At 38.6% G+C, this 24,922-nt stretch overlaps 2 protein-coding genes across 11 annotated transcripts in view; one reads left to right on the plus strand and one right to left on the minus strand.

Moving 5' to 3' along the window:
• Positions 1 to 9,096, minus strand: part of tnika (TRAF2 and NCK interacting kinase a) — a 174,246-nt gene extending 165,150 nt beyond the window's left edge. For all 10 annotated transcript variants that reach the window (XM_061896301.1, XM_061896297.1, XM_061896299.1 and 7 more), the window contains exon 1: positions 8,790 to 9,096. In XM_061896301.1, coding sequence (XP_061752285.1) covers positions 8,790 to 8,846 — 57 coding nt within the window. In that variant the 5' untranslated portion in view covers positions 8,847 to 9,096. The remainder of the gene's footprint in view (positions 1 to 8,789) is intronic.
• A 3,689-nt stretch (positions 9,097 to 12,785) lies between these two features.
• The window catches only part of grm1b (glutamate receptor, metabotropic 1b), a 46,645-nt gene continuing 34,508 nt past the window's right edge, over positions 12,786 to 24,922 (plus strand). The window contains exons 1-3 of the mRNA XM_061893811.1: positions 12,786 to 12,898; positions 15,701 to 15,899; positions 22,953 to 23,725. Of these exons, the coding sequence (XP_061749795.1) occupies positions 23,023 to 23,725 (703 nt within the window). The 5' untranslated portion in view covers positions 12,786 to 12,898; positions 15,701 to 15,899; positions 22,953 to 23,022. The remainder of the gene's footprint in view (positions 12,899 to 15,700; positions 15,900 to 22,952; positions 23,726 to 24,922) is intronic.

Below are 24,922 nucleotides of genomic sequence, written 5' to 3' on the forward strand. Positions count from 1 at the left end.
CTGCGTCAACTAAAGCCAAATTCAACATGTGGCTGGGCTGGGACACTTTTCGTACAGGTTGTAGAGGACGCTTAATGTTGTGATTTGGGTGAAATTCTGGAGAATGATCACATCTGGAGAGGCACTGAAAACTGGTTGTCTCCCTAAAAAACGCTGTAAAACGCTATTCATATAAAACTCACGGGCTGCACCAACAATACATTTTCACATCAAAGTGCGGGCCGCAAAATCACGTCTCGCGGGCCGTGTGTTTGAGACCCCTTTTCTAAACGGTGTAACAAGGCAGTAAAATGGCTGCTCAAACAAACCCGAAGTCAATCATCAGGCTTTCTAATCAACTAAACAGACGTAATGACTCCGCAGCTACGTTTTGGTAAATGCACGATGTTCAAAGATGCCTTTGGAAGTTAATAAAAATAACGGAGAGGCTCGTAAACGTGTTGGCATATTAGCTAACGCTAACAACGCTAGCTTCATTACATTACAATAGCGCGTAAAATATGCATGAAAATACTCCCACAGACAACACGCGTGGGACGGTATAAGCAGGTAGGAATTGTTTTGGTTATATTGTAAAACTTACAAACGTTTCTTGGAGTGATGAATGAAGAATACATACGAGTAGAAACGCGGAAAGCCAATTGTACTTCCAGTTGAAAGCCCTAAACCAGTGGTCCCCAAACTAAGGCCCGCCAGCTTCCAAAAATCCGGCACAGGGGAAGTACCAAATTTAAAAAAAATATATAGTTGATTTTTTGCGGAGGTTTGTGTTTTTGTGTGGGGTTCGGGTCTGTGGGACCCGTTTTAATTTTTTATTAAAAGAAAAATTATACAATGAATTAATTTTCCAAACTGAGACTCACTGACTGGCTCATTTTCTGTGAAGAACATATATCAGAATACATATTTAATGACCACACACCATACACCCCCTCCTACGTATTTCTAATACACATACGATGTCCGGGTCCACTAGACCCAGGGCTAATAGAAGTGTGGAAATTGATATTCTGTGCACCACACATACACACACACACACACACACACACACACAGGCCTAGACAGGAGGAGGACAGAGTGTAGGTACACAGGACATCAGAGGGTGAATGTGCGAGAAAAAGAGAGCAGACAGTATTGACAAACAATGTTGTGTAAGAACCACTTTTTCTCAATCTTCTTGTTATGTGGCATTCATCTTCCACTGATGTCATTTTTTGCTCCCTATAATCTGGTGCGCCTTTTGTATGAAATTAGTCCTAAATAGACCCGCTCGTCGGCAGTGCGCCTTATAATCTGGGGTGTGCCCTGGTCCAGAAAATACGGTAAAGGCTTGGAAGAACACAAGGATGAAGATACAAAAGCTCAAGTCCCCCAAGTCTTAAGTCACATCGTTCCGGAAATATCAAGCCAAATAAAAGATGGAGTCTGTGTGGCTTAGAGTTGGAAGAAAAATGGAGTCATAAAGTCAAGTGCTAAATGGTTTGAGGAAGGGGAAAACAATTCTTCCTACTTTAGTCGTCTGCATAGGAGTAGACAACAGAGAAATTCTATCAAAAGTGTATTAATAAATGGAAAATAATTCAAATATTTGAAATGTAAATGTTCTTCTTCTATTCCAAGTTGTACTCTTCACGTCACACCTGAGTGTCTTCTTTTAGAAAATGAAAACATTTATACCACAAATAGACAACTTTTTTAAGAGACTTGTTTGAGGCAGAACTTCAAGTAGAGGAATTAGATTTGGTTATTATGAAAATGTTCTCAAATAAATCCCTTGACACGGAATAACTTACTGCTAACTTTGACCGGTTCTTTCGGAAGGATTTAAGGCACATTGTATACAAAGCCTTATCAACGTGCAGACAGAAACAAGAATGAAGTACAAACATGAAGCAAAGTCTAATTAAACTAATCCCTAAACCCGCCAAGTATAAAATATTTCTCAATAATATTTTCTTTTTCCTATGGGGTTCGTAACAGCACATTTTTGAAAAGCCCTGGGGTAGTAATTGGATCACAGTTACACTACAGGCTGGTGGCGCTGACGTCTGTGGTCATGAAGTCCTTTGAGCGCTTGGTCTCAAGGATATCACCGCCCCCCCTCCTGGACCCAGTGCAGTTGGCCTACACAGCCAACAGGTCTGTGGATGATGCAATGAACCGGGCCCTCCACTTCATCCTGGAGCATCTGGACTACCCAGGAACCTACGACGGGATCTTATTTGTGGACTTTCAACACGATCCTCCCTGGACTGCTACGAGACAAGTTCAACCAGCTCAGCGTGCCCGACTCCCTCTGCAGTTGGATCAATGACTTCCTGACGAATGTAAGACCATAATAACGTTTTTTTTATTAAATGTGCTTTTCAGGATGGTATCCTTAATCACACTCAAATTTTTATTGCATGCCTTTGGTAAGTGCCGGAGTGAAAAGAGGTTTTAAAATATGTAGTGCATGCTTACATTTACCGCATGCCTTTGGTAAACGCCGGAGTGAGAAGAGGTTTTAAAATAATTAGCGCCCTGGCGGCAATTCAAGGAAATACGGTATTTGTTTTGGTATTTTTGGTCCAATATGGCTCTTTCAACATTTTAGGTTGCCGACCCCTGCCCTAGGGCAACACCGTTAATTTATGCTTGATGAAACGTAATTATACGCATGAGTGTATGCATGTATATGTACTTGTATATGTATAGAATTGATGTGGATAAATGTTGGCTATTTTGAAGAAACTAGAATAATAAAACATGTTTCCAGTTATTTCACCTCTTTTTGTGAAGTACATAACTCCACATGTGTTCATTCAGTTTGGATGTGACAATCTACAATGTAAATAGTCATGAAAATACAGAAAATGCATCGAATAAAAAGGTGTGTCCAAACTGTTGGCCTGTGCTGTATGTTTTTATTTTAGTATGCATTCTAAATGCAATCAGAAGTCAGCAAAGGAGCCCGTGGGAGCCGCTCTATTCTGCCTATAAAACCTTTATAAAAACATCCAAACTCCTCCATTAAGGTTTTATATACACAATGAAAGTATATAAGTAGTCTCATAAGACACTGCTGGGGTGTCCATATATTTACACTTAGGTGAAGAATGACCAAGCGTCTTTTCGTGTCGTTCTCGCCATTGCTGGGTCTAAACTGGCTGTCAAAGTGTACCAACCTGTCGGAATACATCCTTGTCTTTCTACTATTCAGGTGAGAGGCATGATTTTTGATCTACAATACAGTTTGACCAGCAAGGAAAACGAAGAAGCAGCTCATCGGTCGATCATGTAAACCAGGGGTGCCCATTACGTCGATGGCGAGCTACCAGTGGACCGCGGGGGGTGTGTCAGTCGATTTCCAGCCAGGCTTTTAAAAAAAATAGACCTAAAAATGAGTGATCATCAATCTTCACCAAGACGTCACTTAAATGACATTCACGGTACCGGAGGGTCTTGTGAGATGACGCTGGCTGCTGCCAGTTCATTATTATGAAAAAATGACAGAGAGGAAGGCCAGAAACACTTTTTATTTCAACAGACTCTCGCGCCGTACCTTCCGTCAAAACTCTAAAGGCCGACTGCACATTTCCTATCTTCACAATAAAAGCCCTGCTTCATGCTGCCTGCGCTAACTAAATACAGAGTCTCGGAAAACTGGCGTGCACAAGCGATCCCTCAGAAAGCTGGCTTGCACATCACTTGTGCACGCCAGCTTTCTGAGACTCTTATTTTGTTAGCGCAGGCAGCATGAAGCAGGGCTTTTATTGTGAAGATAGGAAATGTGCAGTCGGCCTTTAGAGTTTTGACGGAAGGGACGGCGCGAACGTCTGTTGAAATAAAAAGTGTTTCTCGCCTTCCTCTCTGTCATTTTTTCATAATAATGAACTGGCAGCAGCCAGCGTCATCTCACAAGACCCTCGGGTGCCGTGAATGTCAATCAAGCAAGCTACGGAATTTGCCGCCAATGTTTTTCTTGTAAAGTGTATGGAAGCTGGATGAATTAGATGCCAAAAACCAACCACTTTCATGTGGTATTGTACAGAAAGGACAACTTTTTTTCTCCTCCATTTGAAAATGTGGGCGTTGTCATCATTACTGTCTGATTCCAATCAATGCAAGTCATCAGAATCAGGTAATACACCTACTTATATTCTTGTCTTTGTGAAAGAAAGACATCTATATGTGTTACACATGCTTGTATTATCATTAAACACATTTAACTTGTTTACAAAAATGTCTCTTTCATAAATAAATAAATATAAATGATATATATAAATGAGGTAGATCCCCTCCAGTTGGTCATTTGAAAAGTAGCTCGCCTGCAGAAAAAGTGTGGGCACCCCTGATGTAAACATTGGCACTCAGGCTCGTGACCACGGCGCCGCTAAAAATAGTTTGTCCGCGTCAGTGCTTATAATAACAATATCACTAATACTTGGTTAATATTCAAGCCACAAAATGTATATGGAGTATTGTTCTTTTATTAGGTTTTATGGGCGGAATAGAGGACTTCCGGATGGCTTCGTTGTAAGCAAACTTACATTAACGAGTTATAATGCATTTGAGTTCAGTTAAGTTAAGTTAAAGTAGTAATGATTGTCACACACACACTAGGTGTGGCGAAACGTGTCCTCTGCATTTGACCCATCCCTTGTTCACCTCCTGGGAGGTGAGGGGAGCAGTGAGCAGCAGCGGTGCCGCGCCCAGGAATCATTTGTGGTGATTTAACCACCAATTCCAACTCTTGATGCTGAGTGCCAAGCCGGGAGATAATGGCTCCCATTTTTTTTAGTCTTTGGTATGACTCGGCCGGGGTTTGAACTCACAACCTATCCATCTCAGGGCGGACACTCTAACCACTAGGCCACTGAGTAGGTTTATTTATTTTATTTTATTTTATTAAAAATTGTTGCCATGCCTCTCATAATGATTGTGAACGATAGGCAAAAGTCCAAAAAAGTGAAGTTGGTAGTTTCAGAAAATCACCAAATCAACACCTCTACCGATTAGGTAGGTCTTTATTGTCATGGCAACAAGTACAATGAAACATTGTTTTCAGCACAAACCTGTGCAAGATTAGACAAACAAACAATGTACAGGGTTACAGAACAAGAACGCTGATGGGTCGCCATAAGGCGCCCCGTAAAAGATAAGAAAAAGGTAAACGCTGGGGAAGGATGAGTAAAAAAATACAATCCAGACTGGGCTCCTAAGGGGGCCCAGTCTGGAGTGGGAAAAAACCTCCATAGCAAAGCACATATACATATTACAACATACACCTTGAGATATCTAGCAACAGAGGGAAGGTAGTTCAAGGTCATGGTGGATAAAATCTATGGTGACTCAAGAGGTTTTATATTCAAATACGACTCCTTTTCTGTGAAACTTTAATATTGAAGATGTTCATTTTGGTGATGAAAAATATTCAAACAAATGTATGAGGGTAGTGCTGGTTAGGGCTGGGCGATATATCGATGTACTCGATATATCGCGGGGTTGTCTTTGTGCGATAAAGAAAATGACTATTATGGTAGGGGTGTAACGGTACACAAACATTTGGGTTCGGTACGTACCTCGGTTTAGAGGTCACGGATCGGTTCATTTTCGGTACGGTAAGAAAACAACAAAATATACATTTTTTGGTTATTTATTTACCAAATTTGTAAACAATGGCATAACATACATATACACACAGGGTCCATTGCCAGGTTTAATGTGGTCAACATATATAAAATAAAAACTGAATAAGATAAGGCTCAGAATGGTTTCTTAACAAAACTTTTCTACATATAAAGTACTTTTTTTGAATAATTGATTTGAGACTTTTATTAGTAGATTGCCCGATTGTAGCTGAGATAGGCGCCAGCGCCCCCCGTAACCCCAAAAGGGAATAAGCGGTAGAAAATGGATGGATGGAACCACAGTACAGTACATATTCCGTACAATTGACCACTAAATGGTAACACCCGAATGAGTTTTTCAACTTGTTTAAGTCGGGGTCCACGTTAATCAACATTAAACTGCCTCAAGTTGTTGCTCAGATTAAATAAAATGACAAAACTTTTCTTCTACGTACATATAAAAAGTGCAACATTAAACAGTTTCAAGTCAACATAGCCTCAGATTAACTTTTCTTTACCCCCCAGCCTGGCTACCTTGGCAGTAAGAGGATATATGGGCTTATTGTTCTTCCACCATAGAAGTGGTTCAAAATCTAGTTTTTAATGCAATATGGATTTAAATCTGCTGCTATAAAAACATTTGTTATTGCTTTAGTCCTGCCTGACTCGCCGAAGAGAGGCTGTTTGAATGCGGTGGTGACGCTTCAATTGGGTTAGCATGTGTGTGTGGCCCTTTAATATGTTGCATGTGAGGTGAGTGTGTAGGCGTGCGAGGTGACGGAGTGGTAGAGTGCGGGAGTCGCTTGTGTTTTGTTGGATTGGCTGTGTGCAAGACCTCAATAAAGCCACGATTTGCAATTAATCGCCGGACTCTATTCTTTTTTTAAACAAAGAAAACAATCTGAAGTTGTCTCTATTTTGAAGTTTGGACAGTTAACCCTCATCGCAGGGCCAACACAGATAGACAGACAACATTCACACTCACATTCACACACTAGGGACCATTTAGTGTTGCCAATCAACCTATCCCCAGGTGCATGTCTTTGGAGGTGGAAGGAAGCTGGACTACCTGTAGTGACTTGTTGTACTCTAGAAATGTTGGTCTTACTCAAAAATGCACGCATTTAGTTGTATTCAGTGTTAAACAATATTATATGGCTCTCAAGGAAATACATTTTAAAATATTTGGCTTCCACGGCTGTCTCGGCCCAAAAAATGTTCCCGACCCCTGCTCTAGCCTTTAAATAGACCCTTTTTAGACCAGTTGATCTGCCACTTCTCTTTTTAACTGCTCTGACCCATTCTCCTGTGTGGAGAGCTTATCCGATGACCAGAGGACGCGCTAGCTATTCCCTTCCAAGGTTTCTCGTTGTTCCCACTGGGTTGAGCTTTTGGGATCCAAGCAGAGGTTGTCGTGGAGGCTTGTGCAGCCCTTTGAGACACTCGTGATTAAGGGCTATGTAAGTAAACATTGATTGACTGATTGGTTGATATTATGTTGATGACTCCACAGAGCATCCAGGTCGGCAAATGTCCACACAAACATGAAACTATGAATAAAAATTTGCAGCGGGAATCATAAAACATGTTTAGAAAAGAGTTGGTGTGCAAAGTCCAAAGAGTAGAAGAAAAGTATCATGAGTACAAACTAGTAGAAGAAAAGTATCATGAGTATAAACTAGTAGAAGAAAAGTATAATTAGTACAAACTAGTAGAAGAAAAGTATCATGAGTAGAAACTAGTAGAAGAAAAGTATAATTAGTACAAACTAGTAGAAGAAAAGTATAATTAGTACAAACTAGTAGAAGAAAAGTATAATTGGTACAAACTAGTAGAAGAAAAGTATAATTAGTACAAACTAGTAGAAGAAAAGTATAATTGGTACAAACTAGTAGAAGAAAAGTATCATGAGTAGAAACTAGTAGAAGAAAAGTATAATTACTAAAAACTAGTAGAAGAAAAGTATAATTACTACAAACTAGTAGAAGAAAAGTATAATTAGTACAAACTAGTAGAAGAAAAGTATAATTAGTACAAACTAGTAGAAGAAAAGTATAATTAGTAGAAACTAGTAGAAAAAAAGTATGAGTAGAAACTAGTAGAAGAAAAGTATCATGAGTAGAAACAAGTAGAAAAAAAAGTATAATTAGTAGAAACTAGTAGAAGAAAAGTATAATTAGTAGAAACTAGTAGAAGAAAAGTATAATGATTAGAAACAAGTAGAAAAAAAGTATAATTAGTAGAAACTAGTAGAAAAAAAGTATGAGTAGAAACTAGTAGAAAAAAAGTATGAGTAGAAACAAGTAGAAAAAAAGTATAATTAGTAGAAACTAGTAGAAGAAAAGTATAATTAGTAGAAACTAGTAGAAGAAAAGTATAATGAGTAGAAACAAGTAGAAAAAAAGTATAATTAGTAGAAACTAGTAGAAGAAAAGTATAATTAGTAGAAACTAGTAGAAGAAAAGTATCATGAGTAAAAAACTAGTAGAAGAAAAGTATCATGAGTAGAAACAAGTAGAAGAAAATTATAATTAGTAGAAACTAGTAGAAGAAAAGTATCATGAGTAGAAACTAGTAGAAGAAAAGCATCATGAGTAGAAACTAGTAGAAGAAAATTATCATGAGTAGAAACTAGTAGAAGAAAAGTATAATGAGTAAAAAACTAGTAGAAGAAAAGTATCATGAGTAGAAACAAGTAGAAGAAAAGTATAATTAGTAGAAACTAGTAGAAGAAAATTATCATGAGTAGAAACTAGTAGAAGAAAAGCATCATGAGTAGAAACTAGTAGAAGAAAATTATCATGAGTAGAAACTAGTAGAAGAAAAGTATCATGGGTAGAAACTAGTAGAAGAAAAGTGTCATGAGTAGAAACTAGTAGAAGAAAAGTATAATTAGTAGAAACCAGTAGAAGAAAAGTATAATTAGTAGAAACTAGTAGAAGAAAAGTATAATTAGTAGAAACTAGTAGAAGAAAAGTATCATGAGTAGAAACTAGTAGAAGAAAATTATCATGAGTAGAAACTAGTAGAAGAAAAGTATAATGAGTAGAAACTAGTAGAAGAAAAGTATAATTAGTAGAAACTAGTAGAAGAAAAGTATCATGAGTAGAAACTAGTAGAAGAAAATTATCATGAGTAGAAACTAGTAGAAGAAAAGTATAATTAGTAGAAACTCACCCTCAAAGCAGACAGGTCGATTTCATCCAGACTGCGAGCAGGAGACTCACTCGCCATGACGACGAAGGACAAACACACTCAAATGTCCACTTATTAACAAGAAAATGCTTCCAATGTTTCATAAAAAAAAATAGAACATGAACCCCCCTTTCGCTCTCTCTCTCTCTCGGTGTAAATGCCGGAGAGCACGCCGCTATGCTTCCACCGCTTCCGGGTCCATGTCGGCGGCAGCTCGGGAGCCACGCGTCACTGCGGATGCTCGACGCCGAGATGCGCGCACTCTCAGGCGGCCGCGAGCGTCCTGACTCCGCCGCTGCTGTGTCTGGGGGACAGCCAGCGGATGTGGAGCGGGGCGTGGAAAGGGGAGGGGCCTAACGGAGGGGGCGGGGACTCGGGAGAGGGTGGGCGCTCAAAATACCGGAAGTGATTGTGGTGAAACAAAACAACAAATGATTAAACTAAATGCAAATATTTGTCAACATTATTATGCTCCAGGCAAGAAGGTTGAAGTTGGAAGAACTACATTTTCTAATTGGCTTAATGCTTTAGAGCAGGGGTCACCAGCTGAAATAGCAGCACTTACCAGTGAGCTGCCTCTATTTTTTAAATTGTATTTATTTACTAGCAAGCTGGTCTCACTTTGCTGGACATTTTTAATTCTAAGAGAGACAAAACTCAAATAGAATTTGAAAATCCAAGAAAATATTTTAAAGACTTGGTCTTCACTTGTTTAAATATATTCATTTATTTTTTTACTTTGCTTCTTATAATTTTCAGAGAGACAATTTTGGAGAAAAAATACAACCTTAAAAATGATTTTAGGATTTTTAAACACATATACCTTTTTACCTTTTAAGTTCCTTCCTCTTCTTTCCTGACAATTTAAATCAATGTTCAAGTAAATTAATTTTTTTATTGTAAAAAATAACAAATACATTTTAATTTAATTCTTCATTTTAGCTTCTGTTTTTTCGACGAAGGATATTTGTGAAATATTTCTTCAAACTTATTATGATTAAAATTCTCAAAAAAAATAGTCTGGCAAATCTAAAAAATCTGTAGAATCAAATTTAAATCTTATTTCAAAGTCTTTTGAATTTCTTTTAAAATGTTGGTTCTGGAAAATCTACAAGAAATAATGATTTGTCTTTTTTAGAAATATAGCTTGGTCCAATTTGTTATATATTCTAGCAAAGTGCAGATTGGATTTTAACCTATTTAAAACATGAAAAAAGAAATCTTAATCAGGAAAAATTACTAATGTTGTTCCACAAATTCTTTATTTTATTTTTTCAAAAAGATTCGAATTAGTTAGTTTTTCTCTTAATTTTTTTCGGTTGAATTTTGAATTTTAAAGAGTCGAAATTGATGATAAACTATGTTTAAAAATTTAATTTTCTTTTTTTTTCCTTGTTTTCTCCTCTTTTAAGTCGTTCAATTAAGTGGTTTTTTTCATCATTTATTCCCTACCAAAAACCTTCCGTAAAAGGAAAAAACATGTACGACAGAATGACAGACAGAAATACTCATTTTTTATATATATATATAGATTTATACGCCTTCCGCCCGATTGTAGCTGAGATAGGCGCCAGCACCCCCCGCGACCCCAAAAGGGAATAAGCGGTAGAAAATGGATGGATGGATAGATTTATTAAAGGTAAATTGAGCAAATTGGCTTTTTCTGGCAATTTATTTAAGTGTGTATCAAACTGGTAGCCCTTGGCATTTTCCCTTGGCCTCAGTCTGCACCCCCACTCCAGGGCCTAGGCTAAGACCGATTTTTAAATTTTATTTTAATCTTCTATTCCCCCCCCCTGTTTACCTGTATGGTAAACAAACACCGGGTCTCAGCTCTGTTATTTTCCGTTTTTTTGACTATTTTTTGGAACCTTGGAGACATCATGCCTGGTGGGTGTGTTGTCGGAGGGTGTAACAACACTAACAGGGAGGGATTCAAGTTGCACCACTGGCAAGAAATCTGCCGCCAGACCCCCATTGAATGTGCCAGAGTGTCTCCACATTTGAGCGGCGATGCTAAGACAGACATGGCACAGAGATGTATGGATAACCTGCAGATGCATTTGCAACGATAGTCAACGAAATCACAAAGGTGAGTTTTGTTGATGTTGACTTATGTGCTAATCAGAAATATTTGGTTGCGGCGTGACTGCCAGCTAATCGATGCTAACATGCTATGCTAATCGACGCTAACATGCTATTTACCGGCGGTGCTAAGACAGACATGGCACAGAGATGTATGGATAACCTGCAGATGCATTTGCAACGATAGTCAACGAAATCACAAAGGTGAGTTTTGCTGATGTTGACTGCCAGCTAATCGATGCTAACATGCTACGCTAATCGATGCTAACATGCTATTTACCGGCGGTGCTAAAGCAGACATGGCACAGAGATGTATGGATAACCTGCAGATGCATTTGCAACTATATTACGTTTCCTTCCACCCACATTTAATGCGAAACAAACACTTACCAATCGACGGATTTAAGTTGCTCCAGTGTCAAAAGATGCCAAAGTCCTGATCGTTTGGTCCGCATATTTTACCGGCGATTCTAACGCAGCTATTCGGCCATGCTATGGCTATGAATTCGCTCAATAGCTTCAGTTTCTTCTTCAATACTTTCATACTCCAACCATCTGTTTCAATACATGCGTAATCTGTTGAATCGCTGAAATCCGAGTTTGAATCCGAGCTAATGTCGCTATATCTTGCTGTGGTATTCCCATTGTTTGTTTACATTGGCAGCACTGTGTGACGTCACAGGGAAATGGCCAGTGTCTTCGCAGAGAGCCGAAATAAGGCACTTTAAAACTTTATTTAGGGATATTCCCAGAACAGTAAAATTTTGAAAAAAACTTAAAAAAATACAATAAGCCACTGGGAACTGATTTTTATTGTTTTTAACCCTTTTGAAATTGTGATAATGTTCCCCTTTAAGCATACTTTTATTTTACTTGTATCCCTTATTTATAGCATTATAATGTTGTTGTTTTTTACACATCCGTTGTCATGTTTTTGATAATGATTGTAAAAATAGGCAACATTTACCCAAAAATTGCAGTTCCCCTTTCATTTGAAATGTCTGAAAATCCAACTGCTGCACATGTGCTGCCATCTTGTGGACATCATAAGTAAATCAGGTCAATGACCATGAATTTAAAGTTAATTCCAAATGGCACATAATTCAATTATATGATCCAAAATGTTGAAATAAAATGGACACAAAATGCCAGTTTAAAAATATACATAATGTTTTCACACAAAATATTCATAGTTTTTTGTGTTGTTGTTGTTTTTTTAAGTAGTATTTAGGACTTTATATATATATATATATATATATATATATATATATATATATATATATATATATATATATATGTATGTATGTATGTATGTATGTATGTATGTATGTATGTATGTATGTATGTATATATATATATATGTATATATATGTATGTATATATATATGTATATATATATATATATATGTATATATGTATGTACATATATATATATATATATGTATGTATATATATATGTATGTATATATGTATGTACATATATATATATATATGTATGTATATATATATGTATACATATATATATATATATATATATATATATACATATATACATACATATATGTATATATATATATATATATGTATATATATATATATATGTATATATGTATATACATATATATATATATACATATATATATGTATATATATATATGTATATATATATATATTTGTGTGTGTGTGTGTTTTGGCAAACTCTACACAAGACCAAAGCCTTCACCCACACAGAAGGCCTCATGTCCAAATATGAGTTTGACTCCCATTTCCCCCAGAGGACACACATGGAATTACAGACACAAAATCCCAACAGCTGAAGACCATCACTAATCAGGAAGGCTCTCACCTGAAGCAATCAAATCCCCTCCTTTTAAGTCTGCAGCTCCAGGCCAACAAACACTGCTTGAGGACAAATGACCAAATACAGTAGAGGTCAACAAAGACTTCTCCAGGACAAATGACCAAATCCAGAAGTGACAAGTGTTTAGAGACCAGGCTGGCTGACGGTCAGATAACTTGAAATTATTTTGATGTTTGTCTTTGATATGTTGAATGTATTTTAATTGCCAAGTGGTTGGTTGTTGAATGTTTAAATGTCAAATCCAAGCTGTTAAGGGTCACTATTTGTACTTTTGGTAACACTTTTGCTTTAAAAATGGTTTATTGTCATTTGTTTATGTTGGTCTCTAATTGCTTTTGTATTTGTCAACCCTTTTCCAAAGAGACAATCAAGTCCAAAATAAAAGGAGAAACAAAGATTTGGCTCATCATTGGATTAAAACAGAGTGAAGTCCCAGTGAAACCCTGGTCAAAATATCAAAACCCTTTTCAAGTTAGGGGAGAACACAAACAAGCAAACATAACTTGACAATATGTATATGTGTATATATATATATATATATATATATATATATATATATAATGTTTTTAGTATTTTTTATTTTATCCTGACTTTTTGTGTGTTTTATCAAATTTTCATATTTTTCAAAAATAAAATGTTCCATTTATTGGGGACTGGACAAGTTTTTGTAAGCGAACTGTTATTTATGTTTCATCATTTAATAACATGTAAAAAAAAAAGTACATCCGTTATGTTTAAATAATGATTGTAAAAATAGGCGCAATTTCCCCAAAAAGTGCAGTTCCACTTTCATTTTGAAATATCGGACAAGTCAACTGCTGCACATTTGCTGCCATCTTGTGGACATCATAAGTAAATCAGGTCAATGACCATGAATTTTAAATTCGATTCCAAATGACACATCAGTCACTTATACAGTATATGACACTATACAAAATGTAAAAAAAAAAAAAATGGACACAAAATGCCAGTTTACAAATTATACATAAAGTATTGACATTATATATATATATATATATATATACATATATATGTTAATATGTTATGCAAAATATATATATATATATATATATATATATACATACACACACACACACACACACACACACACAAATATAGAGGGGGGGTGGTTGCCCACATATGTGGTCCTCTCCAAGGTTCTCATAGTCATCATTGTCACCGACGTCCCACTGGGTGTGAGTTTTCCTTGCCCTTATGTGGGCCTACCAAGGATGTTGTGGTGGTTTGTGCAGCCCTTTGAGACACTAGTGATTTAGGGATATATAAGTAAACATTGATTGATTGATTGAAAAACAAGGGTACACCCTTTTGTTTACAACTGCGTGAGCAAATAGTCAAACAGTTTAAGAACAACCTTTCTCAAAGTGACATCGCAAGAAATTTAAGGATTTCAACATCTACGCTCCATAATATCATCAAAAGGTTCAGAGAATCTGGAGAAATCACTCCACGTAAGCGGCATGGCCGGAAACCAACATTGAATGACCGTGACCTTCCATCCCTCAGACGGCACTGTATCAAAAACGAGATCAATCTCTAAAGGATATCACCACATGGGCTCAGGAACACTTCAAAAAAACACTGTCACTAAATACAGTTGGTCGCAACATCTGTAAGTGCAAGTTAAAGCTCTACTATGCAAAGCCAAAGCCATTTATCAACAACATCCAGAAACGGCACCGGCTTCTCTGGGCCCGAGATCATCTAAGATGGACTGATTAGATTAGATTAGATTAGATTAGATAGTACTTTATTTATTCCGTCAGGAGAGTTCCTTCAGGAAAATTAAAAATGATGCAAAGTGGAAAAATGTTCTGTGGTCTGAAGAGTCCACATTTCAAATTGTACTTGGAAAATATTCATCATCGTGTCATCCGGACCAAAGGGGAAGCGAACCATCCAAACTGTTATCGACACAAAGTGTAAAAGCCAGCATGTGTGATGGTATGGGGGTGCATTAGTGCCCAAGGCATGGGTAACTTACACATCTGTGAAGGCACCATTAATGCTGAAAGGTACATACAGCTTTTGGAGCAACATATGTTGTCATCTAAGTGTTGTCTTTTTCATGGACGCCCCTGCTTATTTCAGCAAGACAATGCCAAGCCACGTGTTACAACAGCGTGGCTTCGTAGTAAAAGAGTGTGGGTACTTTCCTGGCCCGCCTGCAGTCCAGACCTGTATCCTATGGAAAATGTGTGGCGCATTATGAAGCGTAAAATAGGACAGCGGAGACCCCGGACTGTTGAAGGACTGAAGCTCTACATAAAACAAGAATGGGAAAGAATTCCACTTTCAAAGCTTCAACAATTAGTTTCCTCAGTTCCCAAACGTTTATTGAGTGTTGTTAAAAGAAAAGGTGATGTAACACAGTGGTGAACATGCCCTTTCCCAACTACTTTGGCACATGTTGCAACCATGAAATTCTAAGTTAATGATTCTTTGCAAAAAAAAATAAAAAATGTATGAGTTTGAACATGAAATATGTTGTCTTTGTAGCATATTCAACTGAATATGGCTTGAAAAGGATTTGCAAATCATTGTATTCTGTTTATATTTACATCTAACACAACTTCCCAACTCATATGGAAACGGGGTTCTTAGTTAGTCTAGTTGAAGACTTCCGGTCTTGTCATATTGGCAGCTTCACTTCCCGTCTTAAACATCCAATACAATTATTTGGGAATGTCCGGCAGGCCAGATTGAAAAGCTTATGGGGCCGAATTTGCCCAGGTCTGTTGTACTTAGCAACCTGTACATATTTAAATCCACCATTGCAATACAAGGCCTGGCCACACGGTGGCAGCAAAGCGCCTCTGTCTCAAACATTGTTAGTCTTTTAAATAACTCATACTTCCCCAAAATGTCTTACGTTGTCCTCCGCTATTTTAACCGTCTGCTTCTCCTTCTTCCCACGCGCCGCCAGGCTTGTTGCAACGTTGGCTCGGGATCAGCCAGCGCCGCAGCAACGACGTGTGACCCGCTTTCCAGACGCAGCCATGAGCAGAAGACTGCGCTCGCCGTCTGTGCAGAGAGTCAGCGCCAGTCAGTCTTCCCCCTCTCGTCTTCGGCGCCGCACGGCGGGAACTGGACTCTCTCCTCGGACCCCGGCCGGTCCATCGGCGGTAGGTAGAAGAACGCCACCTCTGCATGAGCCTTTCTGTCCCTGCTCGTTAGCGCCATCAATTAACCTCACGCTCTAATTGCACCGGCATTTAGGGGGAAATGTGCAGATTGAGGTCGACAAATTCTTTGTGTTTTTGCTCTGTGGAAGTTGACGGAAAAGGCGGCTGTAGCTTTCCATGGTGCTGAAATGCTGTATAAATCTAGACATTTGTGCTCTATTTGCGCTCTTCAAAGATTGTATTGTCAAATGTTCCCAATAAAGACAGTAGAAAAGCAACAAAAGAACTAGATGAGGCGATTCCTGAAGGAAATGCGTGTGACTGTTCCAATGCTGAAGTTGAAGGGAAAGGCTGACAGGATGTAGAATGAATGTAAGAAAGTTGGAATGTGGAAGAGTTGGAATTTCCAGGAAAAAACGGAATTTGGTTTGGAACTTGGGAAAGTGTTAGTTTGAATGTCCAGGATGAGTGGAATGTGTTGATGTTGGAATGCTTTGAATAGCTTGGAAAATGCGGGAATTGTGCAACTTGGAAAAATGTCCCATTTATTTCAATGGAAACTTCCTGGAAATTTGCGAGTTTTGGGAAAGACTGGATTTTTGATCATGATTGTGAGCAAGAATGTCCTGAATGAGCCGAACTGGTCGGTGTTGGAGTTGTTCAAATAGGTCACAAAATGTTGATGTAGTAACAATTTTTCAATTGAGAGAGTATTCATTCAATGTTTATTTATATAGCCCCAAATCACAAATGTCTCAAAGGACTGCACAAATCATTACGACTACAACATCCTCGGAAGAACCCACAAAAGGGCAAGGAAAACTCACACCCAGTGGGCAGGGAGAATTCACATCCAGTGGGACGCCAGTGACAATGCTGACTATGAGAAACCTTGGAGAGGACCTCAGATGTGGGCAACCCCCCCCCTCTAGGGGACCGAAAGCAATGGATGTGGAGCGGGTCTAACATGATACTGTGAAAGTTCAATCCATAGTGGCTCCAAGACAGCAGCGAGAGTCCCGTCCACAGGAAACCATCCCAAGTGGAGGCGGATCAGCAGCGCAGGGATGTCCCCAACCGATACACAGGCGAGCGGTCCATCCTGGGTCTCGACTCTGGACAGCCAGTACTTCATCCATGGTCATCGGACCGGACCCCCTCCACAAGGGAGGGGGGGACATAGAAAGAAAAGAAGCGGCAGATCAACTGGTCTAAAAAGGAGGTATATTTAAAGGCTAGAGTATACACATGGAATCCCTGGAATTTCGGGAAATTTGGAATGTTTGCAGTTCCTAAACAAACTTGTTTTTTCTCCTAAGAACATTTTCTTGACAGTGGAACACTTGAAATGGGATGAAAAAAGGAAAATGGGTAGTCAATTGAAATAGACTTACAAAAAAACAGGAATTCCTGGAAATGTATTGAATGTGAAGAAATGAATGTCTAGGATGAGTGGAATGTGTGGAAGGTGGAATGGTTTGAATCCGTTGAAAAATGTGGGAATCGTGCAACTTGGAAAAATGTCCCATTCATTAAAATGGGAACTTCCTGGAAATTTGGGGATTTTGGGAAAAGTGGGAAAACATTTTTTTAAATGATTAGGATCACGAATGTCCTGAATGAGCTGAATTGGTCGGTGTTGGAATTGTTCAAATAGGTCACAAAATGTTGATGTAGTAACACTTTTTCAATTGAGAAAGAGTATCATGGAATCCCTGGAATTTCGGGAAATTTGGAATGTTTGCAGTTCCTAAACAAACTTGTTTTTTTCTCCTAAGAACATTTTTTTTGACAGTGGAACACTTGAAATGGGATGAAAAAAGGAAAAGGAGTAGTCAATTGAAATAGACTTACAAAAAATCAGGAATTCCTGGAAATGTATTGAATGTGAAGAAATGAATGTCTAGGATGAGTGGAAGGTGGAATGGTTTAAATCCGTTGAAAAATGTGGGAATCGTGCAACTTGGAAAAATGTCCCATTCATTAAAATGGGAACTTCCTGGAAATTTTGGGATTTTGGGAAAAGTGGGAAAACATTGTTTTTAAATGATTAGGATCACGAATGTCCTGAATGAGCTGAATTGGTCGGTGTTGGAATTGTTCAAATAGGTCACAAAATGTTGATGTAGTAACACTTTTTCAATTGAGAGAGTGTCATGGAATCCCTGGAATTTCGGGAAATTTGGAATGTTTGCAGTTTCTAAACAAACTTGTTTTTTCTCCTAAGAACATTTTTTTGACAGTGGAACACTTTAATTGGGATGAAAAAAGGAAAATGGGTAGTCAATTGAAATAGACTTACAGAAAAACAGGAATTCGTGGATTGATTGATTGATTGATTGATACTTTTATTAGTAGATTGCACAGTCCAGTACATATTCCTAACAATTGACCACTAAATGGTAACACCCCAATAAGTTTTTCAACTTGTTTAAGTCGGGGTCCACGTTAATCAATTCATGGTACAAATATATACTATCAACATAATACAGTCATCACACAAGTTAATCATCATAGTATATACATTGAATTATTGACATTATTTACAATCCATGAGGAGCTTTGGTTGATATCAGTACTTCAGTCATCAACAATTGCATCAACAGAGAAATGTGGACATTGAAAGAGTGTAGGTCTTATTTAGTAGGATATGTACAGCCAGCAGAGAACATAGTGAGTTCACATAGCATAAGAACAAGTATATACATTAGAAGTACATTTGAGTTGTTTATAATCCGGGGAGATGGGATGTGAATGGAGGAGGGTATTAGTAAAGTGTTGAAGTTGCCTGGAGGTGTTGTTTTAGTGCAGTTTTGAAGGAGGATAAAGATGCACTTACTTTTATACCTGTTGGGAGTGCATTCCACATTGATGTGGCATAGAAAGAGAATGACTTAAGACCTTTGTTAGATGGGAATCTGGGTGTAACGTGGTTTGTGGAGCTCCCCCTGGTGTTGTGGTTATGGCGGTCATTTACGTTAAGGAAGTAGTTTGACATGTACTTCGGTATCAAGAAGGTGTAGCGGATTTTATAGACCAGGCTCAGTGCAAGTTGTTTGACTCTGTCCTCCACCCTGAGCCAGCCCACTTTGGAGAAGTGGGTTGGATTGAGGTGTGATCTGGGGTGGAGGTCTAAAAGTAACCGGACTAGCTTATTCTGGGATGTTTGGAGTCTAGATTTGAGGGTTTTGGAGGTGCTGGGGTACCAGGAGGTGCAAGCGTAATCGAAGAAGGGTTGAATGAGAGTTCCCGCTAGAATCCTCAAGGTGCTCTTGTTGACCAGAGAGGAGATTCTGTAGAGGAATTGACCTTTTTGATCACCTTGGTTGCCATTTTATCACAGGAAAGATTAGCCTCTAGAATGGAAGCTAGGTAGGTGATCTCATCCTTCCTGGTGATAACAATGTCACCCACTTTTATAGTCAAGTGGAAATTTATTGAATGTGAAGAAATGAATGTCTAGGATGTGTGGAATGTGTGGAAGGTGGAATGGTTTGAATCCGTTGAAAAATGTGGGAATCGTGCAACTTGGAAAAATGTCCCATTCATTAAAATGGGAACTTCCTGGAAATTAGAGGATTTTGGGAAAAGTGGGAATTTTTTTTTTTTAAATGATCAGGATCACGAATGTCCTGAATGAGCTGAATTGGTCGGTGTTGGAATATTTTACATTGGTCAAGAAATGTTGAAGTAGTAGCAGTTTTTTAATTGAGAATTCCGGAAAAAAATGGTAATATTTGTAGTCCTTAAACCAACTTGTATTTTCCTGACTAAGAAAAATGTTCTGATGGTGGAACAGTTGAAATGGGATGAAAAAAGGAACAGGAGTCAATGGAAAAAGGTTGGAAATGGGGTTACAAAAACAGGAATTCCTGGAAATTTGCTGAATGTGGAGAAATGTTAGTTTGAATGTTTAGAATGTGGAATGTGTTGAAGGTGGAATTGTTTCAATAGCTTGAAAAATGTGGGAATTGTGCAACTTGGACAAATGTCCCATTCATTTCAAACGGAACTTCCTGGAAAATAGGCAATTTTGGAAAAAATATTTAAATTAGGAGCATGCATGAGCTGATTTGGTCGGTGTTGGAATTGTTAAATCGGTCAAGAAATGTTGAAGTACTACCAGTTTTCTAATTGAGAAATGGAACTCCTGGAATTTCGGGAAAAATTGGAATATTTCTAGTTTTTAAACCAACTTGTTGTTTTTTCCTGACTAAGAAAAATGTTCTGATGGTGGAACAGTTGAAATGGGTTGAAAAAAGGAACAGGAGTAGTCAATGGAAAAATGTTGGAAATGGGGTTACAAAAACAGGAATTCCTGGAAATTTGCTGAATGTGGAGAAATGTTTGTTTGAATGTTTAGGATGAGTGGAATGTGTGGAAGGTGGAATTGTTTGAATAGCTTGAAAAATGTGGGAATTGTGCAACTTGGACAAATGTCCCATTCATTTCAAAAGGAACTTCCTGGAAATTTGGGAATTCTGGAAAAAATATTTAAATTAGGAGCATGAATGAGCTGATTTGGTCGGTGTTGGAATTGTTTAAATCGGTCAAGAAATGTTGAAGTACTACCAGTTTTCTCATTGAGAAATGGAACTCCTGGAATTTCGGGAAAAAATTGAATATTTCTAGTTTTTAAACCAACTTGTTGTTTTTTCCTGACTAAGAAAAATGTTCTGATGGTGGAACAGTTGAAATGGGATGAAAAAAGGAACAGGAGTAGTCAATGGAAAAATGTTGGAAATGGGGTTACAAAAACAGGAATTCCTGGAAATGTGCTGAACGTGGAGAAATGTTTGTTTGAATGTTTAGGATGAGTGGAATGTGTTGAAGGTGAAATAGTTTGAATAGTTTAAACAATGTGGGAATTGTGGAAGTTTTTAAAAAATGCACAATTATTTTTGAATGGGAAAAATGTTCCTGACTGAAAACTGCAATGTTTGGAAAACCGGGAATTTTAAAAAAGTGTTGAAAGAGAACACACAATGTTGAAAAGGCTGAGTATTTTGGAATTGGAAGGCTTTAAATCAGATGAAAAATGCAAGAATTGTGTCCCATTCATTTCATTGGGAATTTTATGGAAATTCGGGAATTTAGGGAAAAGCATGAATTTTGGGGGAAATGTTAAAAAAATACTTGAATGTTCTGAATAAGTTAAAATTGTTGGTGTTGGAATTTTTCAAATCGGTGGAGAAATGTGTGAAGTAGTAACATTTTTCATTGAAAAATGGTATGAAGGAATTCCTGGAATTTCGGGAAAACTGGGAATTTTTCCAGTCCTGATTAAGAGGAATGACTTGACGGTGGAACAGTTGACGTGGGTTTAAAAATGTGGGAGGAGTAGTCGCCAGAAAAAAGGGTGAAAATAGTGTTTGAAAAAAAAAACGGGAATTCTGTGAATTCCTGGAATTTTAATAAACTTGAGAAAAATGATAGTTAGAATGTCCAGGATGAGTGGAATATGTTGAAGGTGGAAGGTAGAGCGAAAACAATTTGAAATGTGGACCACAGAACACTTTTCCACTTTGCATCAGTCCATCTTAGATGAGCTCGGGCCCAGAGAAGCCGGCGGCGTTTCTGGATGTTGTTGATAAATGGCTTTGGCTTTACCTAATAGAGTTTTAACTTGCACTTTGAGATGTAGCGACCAACTGTAGTTACTGACAGTGGTTTTCTGAAGTGTTCCTGAGGGCATGTGGTGATATCCTTCACACACTGATGTCGCTTTTTTTGATGCACGACCGCCAGACGGATCCAAAGTCACGGCCATTCAATGTTGGTTTTCAGCCTTGCCGCTTACGTGCAGCGATTTTTCTGGATTCTCTGAACCTTTTGATGATATTATGGAGCGTAGATGATGAAATACCTAAATTCCTTGCAATAGCTGCTTGAGAAAAGTTGTTCTTATTATGTACTATACATGTGCATATTAGGTACTGTACAGGTGCATATTAGGTACTATACATGTGAATATTAGGTACTATACATGTGCATATTAGGTACTGTATAGGTGCATATTAGGTACTATACATGTGCATATTAGGTACTATACATGTGAATATTAGGTACTATATGCATATTAGTTACTACACATGTGCATATTAGGTACTATAAATATATGCACATTAGGTACTATTTATATACATATTAGGTACCATACATGTGCATATTAGGTACTATATGCATATTATGTACTATACATGTGCATATTGGGTACTATATGCATATTAGTTATTACACATGTGCATATTAGGTACTATTTATATGCATATTAGGTGGAATACATGTGCATATTAGGTACTATATATGTGCATATTAGGTACTATATGCATATTAGTTACTACACATGTGCATATTAGGTACTATAAATATATGCACATTAGGTACTATTTATATGCATATTAGGTACCATACATGAGCATATTAGGTACTATATGCATATTATGTACTATACATGTGCATATTAGGAATTACATATGTGCATATTAGGTACTATATGCATATTATGTACTATACATGTGCATATTAGGAACTACACATGTGCATATTAGGTACTATATGCATATTAGTTACTATACATGTGCATATTAGGTACTATATATATGCACATTAGGTACTATTTATATGCATATTAGGTACCATACATGTGCATATTAGGTACTATATGCATATTATGTACTATACATGTGCATATTAGGTACTATATGCATATTAGTTACTGTACATGTGCATATTAGGTACTATTTATATGCATATTAGGTACCATACATGTGCATATTAGGTACTATATGCACATTAGTTACTCTACATGTGCATATTAGGTACTACATATGTGCACATTAGGTACTATTTACAGTATATGCATATTAGGTCATATATTGTGCACATATGGACAGTTGGTCACATTTGACTGTACATCAGCCCATTTAGGCAGCCAGCTAGTCGGGCCTGATGTAATGCACGAGTCACTCTGCACAAGTCCCACTTTCATTCACCTTCTATTATGAAGAGCAGGAATATTATAATATTTAAAGCTCCTTGTTTCACTTGCAGGTTGTCTTCTCGATCAAAAGCCTCGATGGACCTCCATGATGAGCCCTGAACCTGTGGTACAAAGTCCAACATGAGCCCCCTGCCGGCCCTGCGGGTGTCCCGCCTTCCTCTCCTGCTCCTCCAGGCCTTGGTGGTCTCCTCCAAGTACGAGAGGTCGGCGGTGCCAAGCTCCGCCTCCCGCCTGGTGGCCAGGATGGACGGCGACATCATCATCGGGGCGCTCTTCTCCGTCCACCACCAGCCGTCGGCCGAGAAGGTGGCGGAGAGGAAGTGCGGCGAAGTACGCGAGCAGTACGGCATCCAGAGGGTGGAGGCCATGTTCCACACGCTGGACCGCATCAACTCGGACCCTCGCCTGCTGCCCAACATCACGCTGGGCTGCGAGATCCGCGACTCCTGCTGGCACTCCTCCGTGGCGCTGGAGCAGAGCATCGAGTTCATACGGGACTCCCTCATCTCCATCCGGGACGAGGGCGAGGGTGCCAGGTGGTGTTTAGACGGGGCGCCCTCCGCCCAGCCCCCGCCCACCAAGAAGCCCATCGTAGGGGTCATCGGGCCCGGGTCCAGCTCGGTGGCCATTCAAGTGCAGAACCTTCTGCAACTGTTCAACATCCCGCAGATCGCCTACTCGGCCACCAGCATCGACCTGAGCGACAAGACGCTGTTCAAGTACTTCCTCAGGGTGGTGCCGTCCGACACGCTGCAGGCCCGGGCTCTTCTGGACATTGTCAAACGCTACAACTGGACCTACGTTTCTGCCGTCCACACAGAAGGTAAGGCCCTAGCCTTGTAACCAGCGAGCAGATAGCTTACCTTGTCGCCAGGCAGAAACTGGAACAGAAGGACCGTTTGTCTTTCACAGTTCTTGAACAACGTACCTCCATTTACAAACTTAACCGGTTCTGGAACATGTTTCGTAAATTGTAACAAGTTCGTGTAGTGAAGTATAAAGAATGTAAACATGAACAACTGGTTCTAGCCTCCACAAAAGTATATAACTTTGGAGGTGCTGACACCCCTGACAAGCACTAGATCTATACCCTTGCGATGCGTGGGTTCATTTATTATTTGTGTAGGACCACAGCTATCAGTTATAGTCTGGAACACCACACACGGCGGTTCCGATGGGTTAGTTTATAAGGATATTGAAGTCCCCCATTATAATTACATTGTCGGCGTGCGTCACTAGATCAGAGAAAAACTCTGAGAATTCACTGATAAAGTCCAGATAGGGCCCTGGGGGGCGGTAGATAACAACCAGGTCGATAGGCAGCGGTGTGACAGACCTCATAGTAAGCACCTCAAATGATTTATATTTATTACTTCGGTTGGGGGTAAGGTTGAGGTTTTCATTGTATATTAGTGCGACCCCCCATCCCTTTTAAGGGGACAGGCAATATGTGCATTCTTATACAGTAGTTAGGAAATGATGCCTTATTCAGGGCAAAAAAATCGTCTGGTTTGAGCCAGGTTTCGCTGAGACCAATGACGTTAAGATTGTTGTCTCTAATGACCTCATTACCTAATAATGTTTTGGGAGACAATGATCTTATTTTTTAAAAGCTTGTATTATAGGTAGTGGGCTGATTTGAGGAGTTCTTGTCAAAACTATCCATAGTAGAATAAATCTTCATTGGTGTGATCCTGTTCAAGTCTTTATTGGTGTGATACTGTTCAAGTTTTCATTGGTTTGATCCTGTTCAAGTCTTCAGTGGTGTGATCCTTTTCAAGTGTTCATTGGTGTGATCATTTTCAATTCTTCATTGGTGTGATCCTGTCCAAGTCTTCATTGGTGTGATCCTGTCCAAGTCTTCATTGGTGTGATCCTGTCCAAGTCTTCATTGGTGTGATCCTGTCCAAGTCTTCATTGGTGTGATCCTGTTCAAGTCTTCATTGGTGTGAACCTGTTCAAGTCTTCATTGGTGTGAACCTGTTCAAGTCTTCATTGGTGTGAACCTGTTCAAGTCTTC

The sequence above is a fragment of the Nerophis ophidion genome, linkage group LG03 (assembly GCF_033978795.1).
Source record: "Nerophis ophidion isolate RoL-2023_Sa linkage group LG03, RoL_Noph_v1.0, whole genome shotgun sequence".
NCBI classification, from domain to species: domain Eukaryota; kingdom Metazoa; phylum Chordata; class Actinopteri; order Syngnathiformes; family Syngnathidae; genus Nerophis; species Nerophis ophidion.